The sequence below is a fragment of the Gossypium hirsutum genome, chromosome D05 (assembly GCF_007990345.1).
Source record: "Gossypium hirsutum isolate 1008001.06 chromosome D05, Gossypium_hirsutum_v2.1, whole genome shotgun sequence".
NCBI classification, from domain to species: Eukaryota; Viridiplantae; Streptophyta; class Magnoliopsida; order Malvales; family Malvaceae; genus Gossypium; species Gossypium hirsutum.
In genome coordinates, this window is record NC_053441.1 from 532,381 (window position 1) to 552,042 (window position 19,662).

Consider the following 19,662-nt stretch of genomic DNA (forward strand, 5'->3'; position numbering starts at 1 on the left):
CTTGTTCTTTGAAAGCTAGGATTTTAGCTTTCGGGTTTTCTATAGGGGTTGAGAGTTGTGAGGTTCTCGGGTTGTGTCTTGAGTGTAAAACACTTGTAATCTTCATCTTGTTATAGTGAAATTTCTTTTCGCCTCTGCCCGTGGACGTAGGCATTAAAGCCGAACCACGTAAATCCTTGTGTTCACTTTATTTTTCGTTCCGGTCAATTTACTTGTAGTCATATCGGAGTTCTCGAATCGATCCTTTCCGCAACATTTCATATAAGGTTTCATCATGTCTATGATTCTTTTATGTTCCAATACTCAAGCTATTGCTGGTGTTTATATGAGATGTTCCTTCTCATTTTCATTTTTGATCAGCATGCCAAAAAGTGCATCTATCTCTATTAATGTCCATCAATCAGAACTAAACTCTCTAAGGTAAGCTTCTTTACATACATATATATATTATCTGAATGGTTTATTAGTTCTGCTCTGTATGTTGCAGTTGGTTAACTCAATGAAATGTTTGCTAGTCTTTATATTGATCAGTTGATATCTCTAATCCTGTTATTAGATTGATACTATTCCGGCTCGACAATTTTTGTGTTGAATGTGGTAACAATGTCAACTCATTAATCCAAGGAGCATTTTTGTTATTTCCTAAAACGTTTTGAGCTGTTTCGATGAATAGCATGTAATGAATTTGTTAGTTCTTGTATAAAAGCTTAATCCTTTTTAATAATAGCATTGGCACAGGAGGAATTGTATTTAGGTGGTAAGAATAAGGAGTAATCATAAAATGGTGGAACACAAAATGATTCTTTTGCAATACGGAAGGGAGCTATGTGCATTTTGTTAGTTGCTTGTTTAGAATAATCTGCAATTTGATGTTGTTGATTGTACCAATGCACCTGAAAGTAGACATCAATAAGCAGAGTATACTTTTGTAAAAACAGTCATTGTAAGCCCAGTGCCAAACATTATGATGGTTGTTGCCAGTGTTGCTTATCATTGAATCAATCTATAATCTTTGGATGCAAGCCAATCATATTGCTTATGATTTGTAGAAAAATATCTACTTAATTGATCTTTTAGTGCCTCAACCATTGGTGGTTCATGATGGATGTAAACAATGTTGCAATTCCTTACAACCTTGCTTACTTAACCTACGGACAATCGAAACAAGTACATTTTAAAATAACGGGTCACTTTTTGTTTTTTTTTTTACAACAGAAACTACTAATATTTTTAGTCTATTATTTCGTTAAAAAATAATTTTATCAAAATCTAGTAAATTTTGTATGTTTCAAAGTGGAAACAGTACATGAAATAAATAAAGTAATTCAAAAATGGTGCAGCAATAAAATAAAATAAAATCAAGAGTGCAGCAATGGGATATAAAACATCCGAAACAAGAGGCCCGTTTCTTTTGTTTATAAATGAAGGCCCAGTTGGAGATGGAAATTGTTTGAGCTCCATTGTTCATATTATCATGAAGATCCAAAGCCCAATATGACTTTTCCATTGTTATATGCCTCTCTAGCTTCGCGTAGCTAAAGCAAATCGTAAAGCAAGCATTCTGAAAAGAGGAATCCTGCCAAAGCTACAACTGATTTGCAATGGGAGATGTTTCAGGCAAAAGACCCACCATTACTCACGTCATCTTCGACATGGATGGTCTCTTACTCGGTAATTCCCGTCCCTGCATTTGCTCCCTTTATTTCCCCATAATTATTAGTTGTTTTTTTTTCTTCTTACGAAAAGATCGCAGTCTGCTGTAAGGATTACTTGCAGATATTGAGATTCGAATCTCAGATTTGTTGGATGTGAATTCTCAAGGATGATTACATGAGTGAACTGAGCTAGGCTCTGGGTTTAAAGTAATTACATGAACTTAGCTAAGTTTGGATTTTTGCTCCTACTCTGTAGTGGCTATTTAGGCCCAATACTTGGTTACTGATTCCAAAACGTTTTGATCTTTATTCTCCCATGTACTGTGATTTATCAATGTAATTTTTTTCCCCAAGCAAGGCACAAAAACTGCTAATTTAGTCCAATGCATCAGATGCTAGACCAGTTCTGTGGTTTTTTTTTTTTTGTGTGTTGCTTGATTTCTTGGAATCCTGTTGCTGATTTATTTTAGTCGTTGGAGGCTGAACCTTGTGCTCTGAAATCATTTTTGTTAGTCACTTTCAGAATTCCTCTTGGTTTGAATGTGTACATTCGTAATTATCTTCGTTAATTCTGGTAGTCTAATTGATGATATTTTATCCCAAAGAAATTGGTGAAATTGGTCACAGTTATGGAAAAGATACCTGTGCATTTCTTTGTATTTCTTTTGTTTGCAGTGATTGTCGGTTTTTGCTGAATCTTTTAGAGAGGGTCTAGTGGCCTCAAAGTTTTCCTCTTTCATTATGTTTTTTTGCTTTGCCTATTGATGTTTTTGGTATCACCTGATGTGTTTGAGATACCAGTGTATTTTGAATGATCTCGTGTAACATGTATCCCTGGGGTTGCCTGAAGAGACCCCCCTTTAATTTCTTAGCTACAGATTTTCTTTTTGTATGATTAATATCAGATTTATATCTGAATGCAGTCATGGAAATTTCTTCCTTGGCACCAAATCAACCTTGATAGTTCAGCATATAACGAGAAAGATAAATAGTAGATACATTTTTTTTTTGACATATAATTTTCACATAATAAAATTTCAGAAGTTGTGGTATTTCTTTCAGCTTGAAAATAATATAGCATGTTAAATTAATATTATGTTTAAATACTATAATGTATCACCTCGTAAGAGCTTAGTTGTGTGTTATTGCCATACAATTGGTAAAAGAACCCAGAACATAGTTAGTTCTCTTCACTTGGAATATTACCGAAATGCAGATTTTACTTTGTTGGAAGTTTCCAGCTAAGCACTCTCTGATATTTTGATTTGCTTTGGTGATAGATAGCAAAAAAATTCATTCTAATTTCTTGTTGCATTTGGGAGTCACATCTACCCATTGTACATTTAAATGGTGAGGTATATAATAAACTACTCTGGGGAACAAATGTAGTATCTGATCAAGTGTCTACTGTATTCTGCAGACACAGAGAAGTTCTACACTGAAGTCCAGGAAACCATTCTTGCTAGATTCAATAAAACTTTTGATTGGTCTCTTAAGGCAAAAATGATGGGAATGAAAGCAATAGAAGCAGCTCGAGTCTTTGTTGAGGAGACTGGGATCAGTGATTCTCTTTCAGCTGAGGATTTCCTTGTAGAAAGGGAGTCGATGCTGCAGAGTTTGTTTCCAACTAGTGAGCTCATGCCAGGTATTATTTCTTCGAACATTTAATTTATAGCAAGTAGCACATGGATAGTTTGAAAATAAATCGTAGCATATGGTGAGAAGTCCTGAGTGGGAAGTACAAGGAGCAAAATGGAGGAAGGAAATTCCATTAATCTGGCTCAAATACAACACAGGATTTACTTTTAAGGATTCTACATCTGAGAATCGGTCATGTTTGAAGCTGCTTCACCTACTACTTTTGGCAACGAAATCACATGAATATTTCAAGTTTTATAAAAGAAAAGAGATTTGATGTTTGTGATTGAGATTGTATGAACCCGGATGGCAAAAGGGGAAGATGTAGTGATGTACTTTGGTTATTATTATCTTCTTTTTATTATATTTTGCAACTGAGTTAAATGATAAATTGTTGTAAAATCTTATTCTAGGGGCTAGCCGTTTGATTGAACATTTGCATGCAAAAGGAGTACCGATTTGCTTGGCAACAGGGTAAGCATTGTCATTTCCAGTTCTTATTCCCTTTAGTTGCTTTACTCAAAACTAAACATGGAGTGCATACACTAGTGTGAATGAGTTTTGGGTTCCTTAACCTTAATGGAATTGTTTAAGCTATTGAAGTGCTCTGCGAGCATCATTGACAAGATATATTTTGCAGAAGCCACAGGCGGCATTTTGAGCTAAAAACACAAAGACATGGTGAGCTTTTCAAACTCATGCACCATATTGTTCTTGGTGATGATCCAGAAGTTAAAAAAGGGAAGCCAGCACCAGATGTATTCTTAGCTGCAGCTAGAAGGTTTGAGGTATGATATCAATCTATATATTGTTCTCTTATTCTGCTTCACAATGGTAACGTGCGTTTGTACATTCATAAAAATTATTTTCGTGGTGTTTTAATTATACGAGAAGTAAAGAAAAGTAAGAAACAAGTACCTAAAAGTGATTTTAGGTGAAGTTTGTTCCCTTGCATTTTTTAATTTGATATAACTAGTACGCAGAGGGAAAGACAATTTAAAAGCAAGAGGGGTTTAATATAATACACTGTTCTTGAACAGAAGTGCCATATTCAGATAATAACGAATGATGGCCTAGTGCATGGGGCTCTTGAATTGCAGAATCTAGGGACTATATGTGCTTGTTTAAGTTGATCCTATGACATAAATGCAATGGAGTGAGCTTATCGTTGTCCTAGTCTTACCTCATTTCAGAAATTGATTAAAAATTATCTGTCATTGCTCACGAGAATGTCAATTTTTCAAGAAACTAAAATAGTGCCTTAGTAAAAAGCTATAATGGCAGTTTTCATTCTTCAGCAAGCCAGTTCCTTTGAAATTCAAATTCTACCCATTTTCTCCATGCAAACATGCTGAATTGTCTTGTTTCAGTGGTTAGCACTCTATCTTGCCTTTGAAACCTACAAGATCATGTTATATAATAACTAATAGGTAAGTATTTACAGGGTGGGCCAATAGATTCCGAGAAAATTCTTGTGTTTGAAGATGCACCTGCGGGAGCTCGTGCAGCTAAAAATGCTGGGATGTAAGCAAATTTTCTTTACGATTAATTAGTACAATTGATTATCATATGTTTAATGATCTAAGTTTTACTTTTGTGATTTTCAATTTGACCCTCTGTAGGTCTGTGGTAATGGTTCCAGATCCGAGGCTCGACAGCTCCCACCACGCCATAGCAGATCAAGTCTTGAGTTCCTTAATGGATTTCAACCCAAGTGAATGGGGTTTGCCTGCATTTGAAAATGCATAAACCAAACTCTGGCTGCCTTATAAACATTGTACCTTCCATTGTTGCAAACTGAGGGTAGAGCAACTGCATCAATCGATTCTTAATAATTATATTTACACATCTTGATCATTCGGTGGCTTGATATACTTTTGGAGCTTACTACAAGTTATACACGTTAAATTTCTAGACTATTATGGTTGCTTTGCCTCCTTTTCTGGTTTATGATAGAAAAGGGTTAACAAGTGTTTTACTATAGGTGAGATGTGAAAGAACTTACCACTTATAAATATTTAAAAAGGGTTCCACTGTTTTTGTTTGGTTTGTCACTTTTTAACCGCAGAAGTTAAATAAGTTTTTATGTTTGTTGTGAAATATAGGGTTTTTTCTTTTTATCTTAGAAGTGATGCCAAGAGTAATAGTAAAATAAGGGCCGACTTATTTGGGCAAAAGGGAAAAATGATTTTAGTTCGAATTGCATCTGTTTTCTTTTTTGTTGGTTCAGATTTCTATTTTGGACTTGGTCTAAAATTTATCATTTTTAGATTGCAAGTCACCTATAAAACCTCTGCTGTCTAATCTATTGAATACTTTGAAAAGAAAAACACTTTATTGCAAGTGAGAACAGATTTAAAGTTGCAGTATGAATGTTTTTTTTTTTTGTAAAAAAAAGTTGCAGTAGGAAGTGCATATTATAAAAGTGATTATTATATGCGGTGGAGGTTTTTTAATTTTATTATCAAATATATATTTTAAAAACCACTGTAGTAAAATTTTAATCCTACTATCAATCTACCTAAAATAAACCACACAATAATACACGAATTGACGGAGTAAGTTGGATGTAGTTGCGACAAATTGCTTCAACTGTATCATAACAACTTCCTCTTAGTTTTGGATATGTACAACCTAATTTTTAGAAGTTTAAAAATATACACTATAATTGAGCTTTAGTTTAATTGATATTATTATTACTATAACAATGAAAAAAAAACATGATTTAATTGTATTTTTCTTTTGATTGGGATTCTCATGACAAGAAGTGGGCATCAATCATCATTATAATCACCCTTTTTTTCAAGGATTTTGAAAACTGGGCCTAATTGGGCAATAAAAAGAGGAAATATTGGGCTGGATTATGACAAGCATTTTCTCATTTGTTTATTTCTTAGGGAAGCACACTAAACCCTAAAAAGAACGTACCGAGTAGAAAGAAAACAACGGTAAACCCTGTGGAAACAAGCCGACTGCAAAACGCTGCAGCTGAAACCCTAACTTTTCCGCTCACCTCTCTGCACCAGCCGCTCCTCTATTCGCATCTTCCATGGCTGTGAGTTCTTTTTCTTTTTTATGTTTATTAATTTTTGACTTTCTACTCTATGATTCAAAGATTGCAGCACATTACTCTTTCGATTAGGGATTTCTTTTTTGTGTTTGTCTTCTTCGGAAATCAAGCATCAAGTGGTCCATTTAGGGTTTCTTCGTATTTGATTCCTGATTTCTAGACAGCAACCCGCAATTCTTGATGCAATTTGTTACTAGTTTATGAAATTAGTAAATTTACCATAGCTGGATGGCATTGAAAATATATTATCTGACGATTTTTTATCATGTTTAAATCCAATAGAATTCCTCATTATTGAATTTCTTTGATTTGGAACTAATAGGGGATTTTCCAAGGGATTTCTAGTTTGGTCTATTCTGCACTTTGGGGTGTTATTTTATCTGTCAGTTTTATTTTCCTCCTTTGTGCACTTTGTTTACTGTAATCTGGTATCAAAAATTTGAAATCTGTTTAAACATTGTAGACGATACCAGTTAACCCGAAACCCTTCTTGAACAATTTGACTGGAAAGACTGTTATAGTGAAGCTCAAATGGGGGATGGAATACAAAGGTAAAGCAACGTTTTTCGTTTCTCTATATGTTTAATTACCTCAAATTTTCTTTTGTTGGTAGTCACCATTCTAACTTTGTGCTTTTCGCAGGTTTTCTTGCATCTGTTGATTCATACATGAACTTGCAGGTGTGACCTTGATTTCTGTAACTAGTGTAATATACATTTCTTGTTAAAATTTAGAACTGCATTGAAATTTATCATATGACTTGGTCAGTTGTTTAAGTATATTTTGTGTAATATTGTTGTTTGAACTTGAAAATTACATTTAGGGCTTCTTTATTATTTTATTTTCTTCTCTGTCTTGAATGGGCACTGTTGCTAACATTTTTCATTGAGTTGACGTTCTTTTCTTCTTTTTTGGAAGCTTGGCAATGCTGAAGAGTATGTTGATGGGCAATTCACTGGAAATTTAGGGGAGATTTTGATCAGGTGATTTATTCTAAATGCTAGGCTGGTCTTCCTTGAATTTTGCGTTATGGGAGCATATTGTTGTTGCTGTTATGTCAATCTTTAGAGATAATTGAATATTTGGACTACTAATTAGATATTGCATTTGGGGTTGTATTTCTTATTCGGCGGGTACTAAAGACCATAAAGTTGACCTCAATTCCTAATTTGCCGTCCCTTTTAAGGTTTGGTGAAAGTATCTATATCATAAAAGGTCCTTTTTGAAGAGGGTGGGGGGGGGGACAACGCTTAGGTCTTGCTCTAGATACTGGGGTTATTTACTGCTGCTTTGTCTTAAAACTGCATATTGTACCGTGCTCTAGTTGCATTTTATCTGTCAACAATATAAGTTCTAAAACAGTGATCAGAAAATTCTATTATACATTTTGCATGTTCAGAGGTGAATGCACCGACTTTTTTCTTGATAAAATAGTATAGGCCCTTCTTTCTACAGATGCAATAACGTTCTCTATCTTCGTGGGGTTCCGGAAGATGAAGATATAGAAGATGCAGACAAGGACTAGATGGTTCGCATGTGGTTGAAATAGAACCTTTGATATTTGATTAGGGGTGCTGTTACTTTTGTTTATCATGGTTGAATGTCATTATGTCATTTAGTCGCCCGGACAGATAAACCGCGATGTCGTTAATTGTGCTTTTGCTTGACTGCTATTGCCAACATTATTTGGAATATTGCTTCTTTTAATATTCAAGCTGTATGTATTATGGAGAGCCGAACTGGTTTTTAGATTGTTCGCAATTGTGTGGCCAACTTATTTGAGATCTATGCCGTACGATATAAATGCCATGGCTTTCAGGTTGGAGATGTCGTTACAAAGTTTTGCTGATGCTGACATTCTCATATGTTATTTTCCTTATCTGCCTTGACAAATTGAAATTACCATGTCATTATAGAATGATTGTGTAAAACGTGGATGGAGGCCTTTACCATTGTTAAATGTCAAAATAAAAATAGCATAACTCAAAGCAGAGGCTACCAAATCATTTTCAACATGAAAAGTGGGGTCGCAAATGAAGTGGTTTTAGCATGGCCTCAAATATTAAAGGTGCTTAAAAGCCAAAGCAGATGAACCAAACAAGTTGCTTCTCGAAATGCCTAACCGCACAATCATTATCTTCATAGCTTTGTGGCATTGAATCTCAAGGTCAACTATTTGTCTTCAACTTAAATTCAAGATGTCGCAAAAAAAGTTACCATATCATTTCGATGCTATCAAATGTCACATGCACGTAACAAGGGAAAAAAAAAAGATAACCATTATTAGTGTCTAAATGCTTGTAAAATTTTATAGAATTTTTTTTTCAAATAATATTTCTTGAGTTTTCCTAAAAAGTTTAAAGCAGTATACCTTTTCCTGTTGTTTTTATTTATTTAACTATTAACTATAAGCTTTTTGAAATTAGAGTAATGATCGAATTAGTCTAACTATTGGTTTTGGATTTGACTAGTTCAATTGACCTATCCGGTTTCATTTAAACATTACTAAAACTTATAATAAATATTTAAAGAAAGAGAGAAAATCGGTTCAATTCAATAGCTTTTTTAGTTCAATTCAATTAATTTCAAACAATCAATCTTTTGTCCATATTAATATTTTAACCAATTTTCAATTCAATCAGTCTGACTAATCAGCTTGGTCTGATTCTAGCAACCATCTTCAACTCTAAAGAGGTGATTTTTTTTCCTTGGCTCATGGAGCTAAAAAGCTGCGGCAAATGTACCTATGGCAATTGCACAATTTTGAAAATAGATCTTGTTTCTAAGGGTTTTTGTGTGTGTGTTTGTCTGAACTGTTTTAAAATATTAAAATTAAACTAGTCTGAGTTATTTGGCCAAAAAAAGGTAGTCTAAGTTAACAAATAGGAGCATTAAGTTGTATAAAGAAAAATTGAAAGAGTGTAATGCTATTTTTTGTTATATTATTTTTAAAATATAAACCTACTAACCTTTTAATTTAATTGGTTATAAATAAAGCATAATAATGAAAATGAAAAGATAATACTCATTTTAAAAGCATGATTTGGATGATAAGAAAGAAGAATGAGAATGTGAAGGTCGGTTATAGGGTTTTTTTGTTTTATATAGTTGGAGGTAAATATGAGATTGTTAGGGTTGAATCTAATTTTTCATGTAAGGTTGTTGACTAGGTTTAAAAGGGATTTGGATCAATATAATAATTATGTGAAGAATATTATTAATTGAATTAAAATGGGTAAGTAAAATAATTATGAAACTAGAAAGAATGAGGAGTATAGATACAATCTTACCTACTACCAAAGAGTGATGAGCGATGGCAGTGCAGCAAACGTTAGGCAAAAATGTGTGAAGAAAAGAAGAGGTGTGACCTACTTATTTCCACCACGTGTTTCACTGCTCTTTCTTCACAACAACCCATTACACTTTAGGTAAGAGGCGATTCGTTGGCATGGCCCCAGCCCCCTAAATGAAAAATTGTGATTTATGTTAAAAAATTTTAAATTAATAAAGGTAAAATTATATTTTAGTCTCCTTTAAAATTATAAAAATTTGATTTAATTCTTTAAAATTATAAAGATATAGACTATAAAAAATTAAAATTTCATTCAGCCCCTTAAAAAATTATTCTAGATTCGCCCCTAACTTTAGAGTTATTTACTTTTTTTTCCTTTTAGATAAACTGCATCCAAGTTGATAAGCATATATTTTGGTTATTCAACTTTAAAAAGTTATAAAATGGTCACTGGATTATTTGAAGGTTTTCATTTAAATTACTGTTGGACTGTTAAAATAGCTATTGTATGATCTCCTCAAGTCACACTGTCTGCATTAATCGAAAGTTCTCATTCCCCTTCTCTTCTACAGTTCAATTGTTTTCATGAAACAACTTTAACCGTCACGAATCTACGAACCAAAATATAAATAGTTTTTTACTCCGATATTTGATACTAACCATTAGATCGACTTGAGTTTAAGGTATGTTATTCTACTCATCAATAGATATTGATTTACTGTACCTATCGTCGAATCATCGTTTGGAGTTCACTAGTCAGACTTAAAAATGCAACTTAACATCCCAGTGACTTAAAATTTTCAAATAGTTCAACGACCTAAACATAAACTTATTAATAGTTTAGTGACTTTAGGTGTAATTTACCCTAACAAATTTGTAGATTGAATTGAAGGGTACTTTAGTGACTTTACGTGTAGTTTACCCTAATCTCTTAAGCATCAGGTTTTTTTTAGATATAAAGGGCAAATGATAGGGGTAGCACGATTCAAACCTGTACGAAACAGGTGTTTGACAAGAGCTGTAACTACTATTCAAGTCAAAACATCTTAAATATCAGTAATAATTATTTAATTATTTTTTTTTCTAAAAAATCGTATTTAATAAATTGTTTTTATTAACTTCAAAAATAATAATATTTGCTTTCTATACGAATATCATTCTGATAGTAATAAATATTAATAGGATTTTTTTTATTTGTTGTCTATTCTCTCCCTTTATATCAATTTATATAAACTTTTTATTTTATGCCATTATTTTATTTTCGGTGGTGCTTGTTTTGATTACACTCCTTGACTTCATCAATAAAAAAAGAAAGATCTTTTTGTTGGATTATTTTTGACGGCCATTGTTTACATTAGGATGTCATTTTCGAGTATTTCATCAGTAAATTTTTTTATTATAATGTTATAATCATCCGATTACAATATAAATTTATATCAAGATGGACGAGTTTTGTATAATTTGTGTTGTGAATGTTGAATTTAATTTAATTTTAAATTTAATCGAAGTTTAATGTGATTATTAGAATTAAAGAATGTAAAATCTAAAAATTCGAGTAAATTTTTTAATAAAATTTCAAAAATGATGTTTAGTATTACTAAAACCTTCCTTTTTTTTTTATTTACCTGTTTTGCACTAATATTGCAATTACAATAAATTAAAGCCAGCCACAGACCTTACCGTAAGCCTATTAATACGGGGAAGAAACAATCAGCTGAGATTCCAAACTTAAAACATATATTACCAGTATATAGGAAGAGTTCGAGTAACATTTCGGAGTGGCAAGCAACACTAGCTGCTTGTCATTTGAACCGAGTTGCCGGTTCTTTCTTATAAAAGACAAACTCCAATACCATTACTCTACCTTCCCTATTATATTACATTGTCTTCTACATTAAAATATTACATCATATCATCCAAAATTATCCCGACACTAAAATATATATATATAAAAAAAGAATCACAACACTTCTTAACTTTGATACAAAATAAATTCAATTCCACCCATTTAACCCTTCTCGCAAGTTTCCTTTTGACCACCGTATATTTTTAGAAAGTTTCTTTCATAGTAATCATCACCATACATCGCGTAGGTACCTGCCGCTCATTTGCAGATTTTTCACCATGCTCTCAGCCTTTGAGCTGTCTAGTGATCCCTGAAATCAAATCCGCAAAGTTGGTCCACCCACTTAAGTAAACAAGAAACTAAAAATCTTATGCTATTATTTTAAAGAGGGGAGCCACCATATGAATGCGACATTTTTCTACTTTAGAAAAGACATGAAAACTAAAGGAAAAAGGTAAACCTTTTGGTTTAGGAGTATAGAATTGCAAAACGGTTGATGGCAATGACATATATGTATATACATATAATCACAAACAAATGTAATAACGAACACACCTGCTCTTGCAAAATAGTGTGAAGAGCTCGATGGACATCTCTAGCCATGCCCTTGGCATCACCACACACATACAGGTAACCTCCCTGAGAAATCATGTCCCATATGTCCTTGGCCTGGAATGAAGGGAGAAATGTATTTTAGAACCTCAAATTAAAATACTGGTAAGTGAACTGAAACGTACAACTCGTTGAAGCTTCTATCCTACAATTCATGGTAGGTGAAACATATTTCCAGTACCTTCTCCATCATTTTATGTTGCACATATTCCTTGGTAGGTCCCTCACGTGAAAAGGCAACCACAAGCTCAGATAGTGCACCACTGTTGACAAAGTTGTTGAGCTCATCTTCATATATGAAATCCTGAAAAAATAGTATTGAATTAAACGTTTTAGTTTTATTTACAAATGTACCCCTAAACTCACCAGAGATATAAAACTAATCATAGGACTGGAATGTGTGTATGAGTTACCATTTTCCGGTTTCTGCAGCCAAAGAACAATACAGATGGACCCAACTCAGCACCAGCTTCTTTCAGTGCAAGCCTTTCCTGAAAAAGATAAAAAAAGAAAACAAATACTTAGTTTATAAAATTTTCTCAAAACATAATGTTACCCCGAAAATGTGACAAAACCTACCTGAAGGAATCCCCTGAAAGGAGCCAATCCAGTACCAGGGCCAATCATTATGATGGGCACTTTAGCATCTGAAGGAAGTTTAAAGTTTGATTGCCTGACAAAAATGGGTGCCCAGCTGCAGTCATCGCTTTTCCCCGAGGACACAGCATTCTGGAAATGAAAGAGGGCAAATGGGGTTAAAAAAAAACTATTGATTACTAGTATTTAATGGAAAGAGATGTTGCATTATTAGAGGAGAAGAAATAATGGATGCAAATAAGTTGGCAATGAGGAAAAACATTTTGAATTGAGTACCTTCATCCAAGTTGAACAAACACCTTTGTGAATACGACCTGTTGGCGTTTTCTCATAAACCAATGCACAAGTTACATGAATCCTTGATGGTGCCAACCTGAAACATTATTACGGATGGTAAATATGTGCATTTATATTTTAAAACATTAGAATTAGAATAAGACAAAATTGGAGACAGAACTCTCCTAAATGAGAGATTCATACTGCTACCAACTTAAATCCCATACCATGCATTTCCTAACTCTTCATAAAGGTGTTTCATTGCTAATGTAGGAAATGCAATGAAAAACAATGCCTAATTTGATACCTTAATCATGATCTTATCATGGAACCACACTGGAGCTAAATATCACAATAAAGATTTCTGTAATGCAAAAAAAAAAAAAAAACCCAAAGATAGAGAAGATAAGAAAAATAAAATTACCTTGGTGAGGATGATATCGAATAATATCTAGGCTGCAACCTTGGAGCAACAGCTGCAAAGAAAACACCAAGTGGAGGCTTGGCTGAAGGAAATTCCGCCATGACCTCAAGGAGACTTCTCTGGTTTGCAACAATCCATTGAGCATACTCATCCTGTAAAATAAGAGGCCAGATGTTGCATAAACATACAAATAAGCAGCAACATAGGGCAGCCAAGCTGATACAAATTCACTCTTCTAACCTTTCCAGCAGGTGATGCAAGGTGTCTTAGTCGATCGGCTTCAGTTGGATCAGAGGCATGAGCAGCCAAAGCAAGTAAGGCAGCCTGGAAGTGGAAAACATTAAAGAATTAGCTTGGTTATTCAAAGCGAAAGAGAAAAGACTGCATTATATGTCAATCAATAAAATATTCTAACCTTTTTTGGCGAGCTCAAAAGATCAGCATATCGTGCCAGTGCTGTTCTCAGAGTACAAGGGGGGAAAGAAGAAGGTAAAGAACTTCCACCAAGTGGTGTACCATCCTCTTTATCAGTGTGAACAGAGAAATAAGTGTCGGGTGATAAGCCCAGTAAACTCAATGCTTCATCTACAACTTCATCCAGGTTCTCACAGTAAACACCGACATGATCGCCTGTCTCGTATCTGCAAAAGGAAGACAATTATGGCTTGAAATTAGCATCTAGTATGTTAAAATTTCCAATCTAGTAGTCAAAGACTCAGGCAAGCAACTTACGAAAGTCCAGTTCCAGCAATGTCAAATTCAAGGTGGGTGCAAGACCGATCAGATTCAGGAGCATGAAGCTCCTTCCTCACAGCCACATTAGACCTTCAAGTTAGGGGGAAAAGGTTAGAATTACCAAAGAAAAGAATCACATTAAAAAAAAATGACCATCTGGACACTCGAAAAAACAACTCTAGCATACCTGCAAGGATGTTGAGCATCATAAGTAGCATGACCATTTGCATTACTCCAGTTCTTATCCTCAAGGGGTGCATCTGCAGGATCATAAAATACAACACGGTATTCCAAAACAGCAGCAGTGTACGGGGTAGAAACAGTTGCATCATCTTCATCACGCAGAAGCTGATCTAACTCGGGCCACACTAATTCACGCCTAGAAAAGCAAGATGGTTCAATAAATGATAAAGGGGAAAATAAACTTCTGATTCAAAACAGTGTTCAAGTCCTTAATACCATGCAGTGAAGTCATCTTCTATGCATTGGTCATCATCTCCAAGACCCAAAGGAACTATGCGCTTTGCTCCTGCAAATATAATAAGAGGAATATTAGCAAATAGGGTCACAATTAGGTGATAATAAGATGACATTGTATATGAAGCATCAGAGAACAATCTTTTACTAGGATCCAAGCATTCACTCCATCAGCAGATTTCAATAATATAAATATAACAGTTGGTTAAATGTCAAGACTCACTCTACAGCAAGGAAATCACAATGCCATGGCTATTCAAAATTTTTATAAATCAGAAACAAAAGAAGACGATGTTTTTTTTTTATAATCAAAAGATGCAGGCTATGGTCCTGCACTGCATGATATGTTTTAGTTATTTATGGCATTAGAACAAAAGGCAATGCAATAAGATGCCATTAGAACAAAAGGTAATACAATTAAAAATAGACAAACCACGGCATCTGTTTATAAGCAGGGGAAGATAAAAAGGAAAATAAGAAGCATACCCTGCTCGGTAAGGAGTTCATCAACCACCTTTGCAACCTTGTTAAAATGTTCATACTGTTTGTTACCAAGGCCGAAAATCCCATACTTCATGTTCTGAAGCCATTCTCCCCTCTCTTTTCCCTAAGTATCCAACCATACATTTCAATCTCAACTAATTCTCATAATTTGCTAAAATCAAACGAACTCATTATGATGCCTGATTAATTACAATTAAAATACCTCAGTGAACCATTTATAGAACCTGGCTGCATTATCTGTTGGCTCACCGTCTCCATAACTGCCAGATCAACAAATTAACCATATCAGGAAAAAAAAATCCGAATATATATTTATAGACACGTGCACACAAATACAAAAGATATTCATAAAATTATCGAAAAATAGAAAATGATTCAAAATAACTAACGTGGCCAAGAAGAAGAAAGCCAAACTCTCTTTCTTCATCTTCTCCTCGTATTCTTCATCATCTGCCGCATAATCATCCTATTTGTGGTAACAAAAAAATTCAAGCGTTAAAATCACCAATTCAATTTCCAAAACGTAAACAGAAAAGTCAAACTTAAACTTACCAAATCTACAATATTAAAAGTCGCCTTTTCATAGCGTGCTTTTGCCTCCTCGACTAGAGCCTGAGTCGCATTAAAAATTTAAAATGATTATTAAGAAAATAATGATGAAGAAAAATAAATAAGATAATAGTTGCAGTATACAGCTTTAGATTTCTAACAAAAAGGTAATCATTATTGAGAAATTGAGGATTCTTCATCCTCATATTCTTGGCATGATGACCTTCCTATCATCCTTCATATGATCATGTCTACTTTACATTATATGGTTGAACATAGGATTTTATTTCTACTACTGGAACCAAGTTTCTGCAGAACCTTTTGGACAGTTCATTCAAAGGCTGGATAATTCGTAAAAGGAGCTAATATATAGAATATATATATATATAAGAAATGGCACCTTAGCGAAGCCTTCGGAGGTGCCGGTTTGAGTACCGAAGAGGATGGTGACTTTTTTCTTGCCATCATCGACTTCAAGTTCTGGTTCTTTAATGATCGAAGGCTTAAGAGGAAGCTGGATTTCTTTAGGCTTTTGAGAAGATGATCTACGCCAGATCAAAATGACGACGCAGCCGATGAGCACAGCGATGGAGGTAGTTAAAACCATAATGAACTCTCTGTTCCCGAAAAGGACGGTGGTTACTTGAGCAGCAGAATCGGAGGAAGCGTTGGAAGGGTCCATTTTGGCCTTGATTAAAGCCGACATGAGATCGAGAGGTGAGGGACCTGAAGATGATGATGATGATGAAGAATCCATTGTTTGAGAGATTAGAGCAAGTGTATAAATGAAGAAATGAAGAATTGGCAGGGGAGAAGCTCTCTCAGTTTTGTTTGTTTAAAATGAAGTATGGGAATTCGGTGGTGGTTGAGACTTGAGAGAGCTGCGAATGGGAGAGGGCAATTGTGTTGAGGGGTTAAAAAGGGTGGCAAGGCAGAGGAAAATGAGAAAAAAAAGAATATATCTTTGAAGGAAGCTACCGCCACTGCAACTACAACAACAACGCCTACCAAACCAGACCAGTCAAACCCACCTAACACCTTTCTTAACCATGGTTAACTTTACATTCAACTTTTCTACACCATTCATTTTCTTAAATTTACCACCACCCTCCTATTTTTTCTAACAATAATTTTTTAAATTGTAAATATTTGATCATTGCACACTTATGATTATGATGTGATTAAAAATTTAGTATAAAATACATCTATTAATACGTAGGAATATTATTATTATTTTTCTCGTGTTTTAATCATAAGTTGACTATAAACAAATTAGAGTTAAAAATTTTTAGTCATTCAATTTATTTAAAAAAAGTTATTTTTTCTGCAAGAATTTTTATTCATATTTTTACTTAAGTTACTCATCCTTTTAATTTTAAGTTTATATTACTTTTTTTTTATTTTCTGTCTAATCATTTTAACAATCTTCATTTATTACACTAGTAATAAAAAATGGCATAAAAATTTATAAAAACATGAATTGGTTTGAGTAATAAAATTGAAAATTTATACATAATAGCCATTTATTTCCTGGGATTTTTGTTAATTTAATACAAAAACGTAGAAAGATAGCAATATATAAGCATAATAAAATAATTTATTTTATAAAAAATATAATTTTTTAATTATTTCATAATTAAGTTCAGATTAAATTGATGAGTCACGTCAATTCGATTAAATTAAATAACAATATAAATAATTATTATTTTAATTTTAAATAATATATTTAAATAATTATAATAAACATTAATTATTATGAATTCCATATATAGAAAAATAAATTTAAATAAAAGATTTAAATTAAAATGACATGATATCATTTCAAAAATAAAAAAGGACATGGTATCAATTACTTTTTTATCGTTAAACATGGAATGACATTGGATAAATATAGGGTAATTAATGTATTCCGTCAACTAATGTGAAAAAAATGAGGAGGCGTATTAGTATGGATATTTCTTGTGGGTTTTCTAATTACAAGTTGGAAGATGTGGTGCACACATTAAGAGATTGTCCTGCGACTAGATATATCTGGGAGTTTATTTTTCCTGCGGATAATATGTCTCTCTTCTTCTCAGGAGACCTTATAGAGTGGCTAGCGTCGAATCTACAAAATCATCATCAGATACATTTGGGGGATGTTGATTGGCAATATTTCTTTGGTCTTACTATGTGACGTATATGGAAAAATCGTAATTTGCTTTTATTTCAGGGTATTCTGTGGAGTGTAAATGAAATTATCAAAGTATTCTATAGTTGGGCTAAACACTATGGATTCTCTAATAATAAGGTAACTAAGGAGGCTTTGCAAATCCCAGCATCACTTTCGACATTGAACAATAATTGAGTTCGCTTAAGATCTAATGGTGTCGTTAAAAAGGGAACCCGATTTTGATGCAACCAGGGGTGTTTTGCGGAACCAGAATGAAAGATGGATTCTAGGCTATAACAGGTATTTGGGCTTTTACTCTGTTATGGAAGATGAATTGTGGGGCATTTTGGATGGATTAGCGCTTCTTTTGGAGCGAAAATACGATAGCGTGATGATTCAAACTAATAGCACGGAGATAGTCCTAACAATTCAAAACCAGGCTCGTAATGATTTAGACAAAACTCTGTTTAGGAGAATTCACCAAAATTTATCTAGAATAAAACATTTGGGCATTCAACATATTCGTAAAGAGGATAATGGAGAAACCGATGGGATCGCAAGAGATGAGAAAATGTTTTCAAGTATTTGAAGTTTCCCGTTAGAAATCTAGTTCTATTTTATTGTAATATTTTCAGTTTTTTATCTCTTCGCAAAGAAAAAGAAAAGAAACTATTCATCGTTTATTTTTTATATGTAAATTTATAATAAATTACGGTCTTTAGTTAGAAAAGACTAACTATCTGATATTACATTTTTAATTTTCAAATCATTATTATTTTAAATTGTTATGTTAATAAAATTAAATAATGAAAATAATATTTTTTTCAACTGATAAAAGCATTGATTTAATGATACGAATGAGCGAGAAATTCATTGCAATGGATTAATTAATTAATTAATTTAAATTATGTTCATCATAACTGTAATTTGTTTTAATTAAAAACACTTATAAAATGGCTGGTTGTGCACCAGAAAGTAGAGTTGAAGGGTGGATAGTTTGTTTTCCTCATGTCAGGGAAAACACTTACAAAAGGTTGTTAGTATCATTCGGACTTGAGGACTTCTGCTGTACGCTTGGGAAAAAAAATGAATGTGAACATTAACGCTGAAGGTTAAAATTTTTTACATGCGCATCTTTTTCCAAGCTCACGATAAAATTTGCGGACATGAATCCTTAATGAAAAAAGACATAAAAATGGAATCCATCTCCTTCGATAGTCAAATAATCGATGATTAAAATTGTTTTATTTTTAAAATTTTAAAATTCAAATCTAACTATTAATATTATTAATATTATTTTATTAAATTTAAGTTTATTATAATATTATTTTTTAGTTACATTGCTACTAAATGGGTCTTTTTTTAATTTTAAATAGTTATACTAATAAATTTAATAAAAAATAACAGTATTAACAATTAAATTTAATTTTAAAATTTAAAAAATAAAAAAATAAAAATTTTAAAAATAAAAATATAAAATTAAATTTCAATTTTATAAAAAGTAAAAAAACTTATACCATATTTTAACGCCAACCAATAAAACAAGATAATAATAAATAAAGTTCGTGGACTGTGTGAACACCGGCTACAATCGGCTGCCTGGATTTTAATTAATTATTGATTGGGTGTGCAGTGCTTCACTAGATATGATTTTATTTTTCTTTATGCATATAGGTGGACCGTCTCTCAGCCTAGAGTGCCCCATGTATTCTGCGGACTATATATGGTAACGTGTTTCTATATTTTTATACGTTATACCTATTTATTTATATTATTATTTATATATTTTATTGAATTGGTATTCTCCGTTAAATAAAAAATTATATAAACACTTT

General features: G+C 33.0%; 3 protein-coding genes across 3 annotated transcripts; 2 read left to right on the forward strand and 1 right to left on the reverse strand.

The window, feature by feature from the left end:
* Positions 1-1,453: 1,453 nt before the first annotated feature.
* LOC107907487 ((DL)-glycerol-3-phosphatase 2) lies at positions 1,454-5,328 on the forward strand. Its single transcript, XM_016834884.2, has 6 exons — positions 1,454-1,671; positions 3,076-3,300; positions 3,707-3,767; positions 3,934-4,081; positions 4,738-4,817; positions 4,916-5,328. Exons 1-6 carry the CDS (start codon positions 1,602-1,604, stop codon positions 5,040-5,042), a joined length of 711 nt encoding a protein of 236 aa, XP_016690373.1. The 5' UTR covers positions 1,454-1,601; the 3' UTR covers positions 5,043-5,328.
* A 724-nt stretch (positions 5,329-6,052) lies between these two features.
* On the forward strand, positions 6,053-8,096 carry LOC107907486 (probable small nuclear ribonucleoprotein F). The gene is made up of 5 exons (XM_016834883.2): positions 6,053-6,348; positions 6,827-6,914; positions 7,006-7,043; positions 7,282-7,346; positions 7,819-8,096. The coding sequence occupies exons 1-5, from the start codon at positions 6,343-6,345 to the stop codon at positions 7,886-7,888; spliced, it is 267 nt and encodes an 88-aa protein (XP_016690372.1). The 5' UTR covers positions 6,053-6,342; the 3' UTR covers positions 7,889-8,096.
* Positions 8,097-11,370: 3,274 nt separating this feature from the next.
* LOC107907485 (NADPH--cytochrome P450 reductase 2) lies at positions 11,371-16,692 on the reverse strand. Its single transcript, XM_016834882.2, has 17 exons — positions 16,076-16,692; positions 15,679-15,738; positions 15,516-15,592; positions 15,329-15,386; positions 15,109-15,229; positions 14,605-14,674; positions 14,333-14,524; positions 14,143-14,235; positions 13,826-14,051; positions 13,651-13,734; positions 13,411-13,562; positions 12,987-13,083; positions 12,693-12,842; positions 12,527-12,604; positions 12,295-12,417; positions 12,057-12,170; positions 11,371-11,811 (listed from the first exon to the last, which is right to left on the reverse strand). The coding sequence occupies exons 1-17, from the start codon at positions 16,430-16,432 to the stop codon at positions 11,731-11,733; spliced, it is 2,133 nt and encodes a 710-aa protein (XP_016690371.1). The 5' UTR covers positions 16,433-16,692; the 3' UTR covers positions 11,371-11,730.
* Positions 16,693-19,662: the final 2,970 nt, after the last annotated feature.

Bases quoted from the DNA above. Each gene is read 5' to 3' on its own strand.
- LOC107907486 (XM_016834883.2), top strand. The intron at 7,044-7,281 runs GTGTGACCTTGA...CTTTTTTGGAAG, and splicing joins ATTCATACATGAACTTGCAG to CTTGGCAATGCTGAAGAGTA. The intron at 7,347-7,818 runs GTGATTTATTCT...TTCTTTCTACAG, and splicing joins TTAGGGGAGATTTTGATCAG to ATGCAATAACGTTCTCTATC.
- LOC107907485 (XM_016834882.2), bottom strand. From the start codon at position 16,432: ATGGATTCTTCATCATCATCATCATCTTCAGGTCCCTCACCTCTCGAT. The intron at 15,593-15,678 runs GTAAGTTTAAGT...TACCACAAATAG, and splicing joins CTTTTAATATTGTAGATTTG to GATGATTATGCGGCAGATGA. The intron at 14,236-14,332 runs GTATGCTAGAGT...CCTAACTTGAAG, and splicing joins GATGCTCAACATCCTTGCAG to GTCTAATGTGGCTGTGAGGA.
- LOC107907487 (XM_016834884.2), top strand. From the start codon at position 1,602: ATGGGAGATGTTTCAGGCAAAAGACCCACCATTACTCACGTCATCTTC. The intron at 1,672-3,075 runs GTAATTCCCGTC...TGTATTCTGCAG, and splicing joins CATGGATGGTCTCTTACTCG to ACACAGAGAAGTTCTACACT. The intron at 3,768-3,933 runs GTAAGCATTGTC...TATATTTTGCAG, and splicing joins CCGATTTGCTTGGCAACAGG to AAGCCACAGGCGGCATTTTG.